This window comes from Tupaia chinensis, unplaced genomic scaffold (assembly GCF_000334495.1).
Source record: "Tupaia chinensis unplaced genomic scaffold, TupChi_1.0 Scaffold138619_1, whole genome shotgun sequence".
Taxonomy (NCBI): Eukaryota; Metazoa; Chordata; class Mammalia; order Scandentia; family Tupaiidae; genus Tupaia; species Tupaia belangeri.
The window spans coordinates 460,209-463,007 of NW_006198512.1; the positions used below are offsets into that span (position 1 = coordinate 460,209).

The 2,799-nt window shown below is 40.3% G+C and overlaps 2 protein-coding genes across 3 annotated transcripts in view; one reads left to right on the forward strand and one right to left on the reverse strand.

Annotated features, from left to right (window-relative positions):
* Nucleotides 1-1,077, reverse strand: part of OGN (osteoglycin) — a 22,533-nt gene extending 21,456 nt beyond the window's left edge. The window contains exon 1 of one of the 2 annotated variants that reach the window (XM_027765527.1): nucleotides 797-1,077. In XM_027765527.1, the coding sequence (XP_027621328.1) occupies nucleotides 797-976 (180 nt within the window). In that variant the 5' untranslated portion in view covers nucleotides 977-1,077. The remainder of the gene's footprint in view (nucleotides 1-796) is intronic. The other variant, XM_006161459.3, reaches the window with a different exon arrangement.
* The window catches only part of CENPP (centromere protein P), a 273,851-nt gene that overhangs the window by 81,619 nt on the left and 189,433 nt on the right, over nucleotides 1-2,799 (forward strand). The gene's annotated exons all lie outside the window — the stretch shown is intronic.

Genomic DNA, 2,799 nt, shown 5'->3' on the forward strand with positions numbered 1-2,799 from the left:
AATATTGATAATTTAAGTTTCTTGAATAGAGGTACTCGCATCAACTGAAATCTTAGGATACCTGTAGAAGAAATAGTTAAAATGAAGATCCTATCTCATGTGAGTTCAAAGTGTCATATTTCAACTTGACTACTTTATAAGAACCCCACTTTATATTAGCATGAACAGAAACAAGTTCTAAGGAAAGTTTTACAACTTAAACCTTAAGTTGAACATTATCAGAAATAGTCATAACATTTATTTCTAGGTGATACAGAATATGTAGAGAAGCAGGCGACAGGAGCCATTTTTCTTAATCTTGTCATTTCCGTAGGTTTTCACTATTTTTAGTTAAGAGTATTGCTTTTGAAATTCAAACAATGAACACTGCAGACAGAGGACATGGAGAACTTTATCAAGTGACTTCAGGGAATGGGAGGAGGAGGCTGCTCTTAGGCTCCCCCGTGGGTTTTGTGTGATGGGTGCAATGTCGGGGTTTTTCTTCAAACAGTAACTTCAGATAGGGTTACTCAGAGTTGCTGAAACTGTTTCATAGATGCCAATTAAAAAAAAAAAAAAAACAAAAAAAAAACAGTGGTTGAAAATTAAGGCTAAAACGGGTTTATGACTTAACAGCACCCTGTCCTTGCCTGCATGCGTATTCAGGTTGTGCTGTGCTTTATGAAAGTTCTTAAAAATCAGTTGTTCAAAGTGGCTGGAACTTGAACAAACTAGAGATGACCTCTACGTTTATTAAGACAGATGAGTCACAATCTAGCAAGTGATATTTAAAATAATACATGAAAAACAAGCCTACCGTGGTAGCTGTTCTGAAGTTTTTTGTGGTTTTCCTCAATAGATGTTCATGCCCCTGCATTGGCCCCAAGTGGGAGGGTGAATGAGGAAAGCTGTGGATTGATTTCAAACTGCTGAATAAAATATCAGGGCCCAACAGCTTTAAGAGCACTTTGCATGTGGTCGAGATCCTTGCCAGCATTCCTCCTCTAGGGTGAGATGCAGTGGGTTGTAGAGAACTGTTGAACCAGAGCTCTCTGCTTCAGACTGCACTGCTGCACTCGGTCTGCAGCACTGACTGCAAGCTCGTGTCGTTTCTACCTTGTGCAATAACACTGGTGCTTTAGTGAACTTCAGTTTATGAAAATGACACAGTTATGAAATCATGTTTTCCATGTTGGTGCTTTTCCAGGAAATGAAACATCTGTTTTTTTAATGAAATAGAATACCAAATCAAAACATAGTCTGTGCTCTTAATTTTACAAGGTTTAGATGAACCATCCTAATATTGCAACTAGTGGATAGCCAAAGAGTCTCCAATGTAAAAACCAGTTAGCACACATTATTTTGTAGTTTCATCATTTAAGTTTTCTCCCCTTTAATTTGAAGTGGTTTATTTCTTCCATGAGTAAGAGACAGAGATAGAAAGACAGGCACTCTCAACAGGGTCCTCACACCACACTCCATCTCCACTCTCAGCCAGCCCTGGATCGTGGGCGCACCCGTGACCACCGTGTTCGGGGAGGCGTCCAGATCTAAGCCTGGAGCGTTCTTGTGTGCCAGGCTCTAGTGCTTCGCTACTGCTGCACCACCCTCCATCCCACCTCTGCCTCTTTTTTTTGGAAGGTGGGGGGAGGTTTTTGCTCTAGGGCCCGTGGGCTCTTGCCAGAAAGACAGAAAGTGAGAAATCACCCCCTAGAGGGGATGGCCAGGACTGAATCCCTTCTCCCCCCATTCTCCTCTCGGGATCTTGGGCACGCATACACATGCGCCCAGTGTGAGTTTAAGCGAGCAGGACCGGGACTCGAACGGAGGTCGACTACATAGGAGTCCAACGACATAGCCATTACACCAACTACTGGTCCCCCTTATGAGCATCTTTAAAGGTTCACTTTTGTTTTTATTACTCTTGGTGTTTTTAGCAGTCAAGGCAACCTATCTTTTTCTTCTAAGCTAAAAACTTAATAAATATGAATACATAATTTATTTACATAGAAAATGAGGGCCAGCAGGTGGCATGGTGGTTAAGGTGCTGGATTTCCACATGGCTGACCATGGTTCGAGTCCTGGTCCCAATGGCTTGCATATCACACTGCATGCATGTGTGTGCCTAACATCCTAAGAGGAGAGTGGAGGAGAAGGGATTGCAGTGTGGCTTTCTTCCTGGGGGGAGATTTCTCACTTTCCCTCTCTCTGTCTCTCTCTGGTGAGTGCGTGCACTCTGTGGTAAAAACCTGAAGTTAAAAAAAAAGAAGAAAGAAAATGAAAGAATACCAGTTCTCTTTTCTAGTCAAAATTGATTTTAGAGCCTTTCATACCAAAGCTTATATAAACCAAGACTTGAATACTCAAGTTTTTATTTGAATGTGAATTATTTTAAATTCAGTAGTGATACTCTTCAGTTTTGATTTGCATAAATTGTGGGCTTTATGGATTTAAGGATACAATAAAACTTTTTAAAGTCTGAAACATGTAATGAAATAGCAGATATTGATTTGTTTTGTGTTGTGTGGCAGATTAGGAGGATCTTGAGAAGAAAAGGTAGATAGTACATGTCTAAATTTAAAGAATCTTAGACATTTTCATTAGTGGCACATTTTGATACCTATACTACAGAAAATTGTTTTGTGGATTTAACATCTTTCTTAAAAAGTTATGACTGGTGAATACAATTTTATTAGCATTTATTTATTTAATGAAAATTTATTGAGCACCAGTTCTGTGTCACAGCTACAGACAAACTCAGACAAACGAAACGTACCCCGCCCCCAGGACCTTTCACGGCCACTAAGACAGCCGGAAACG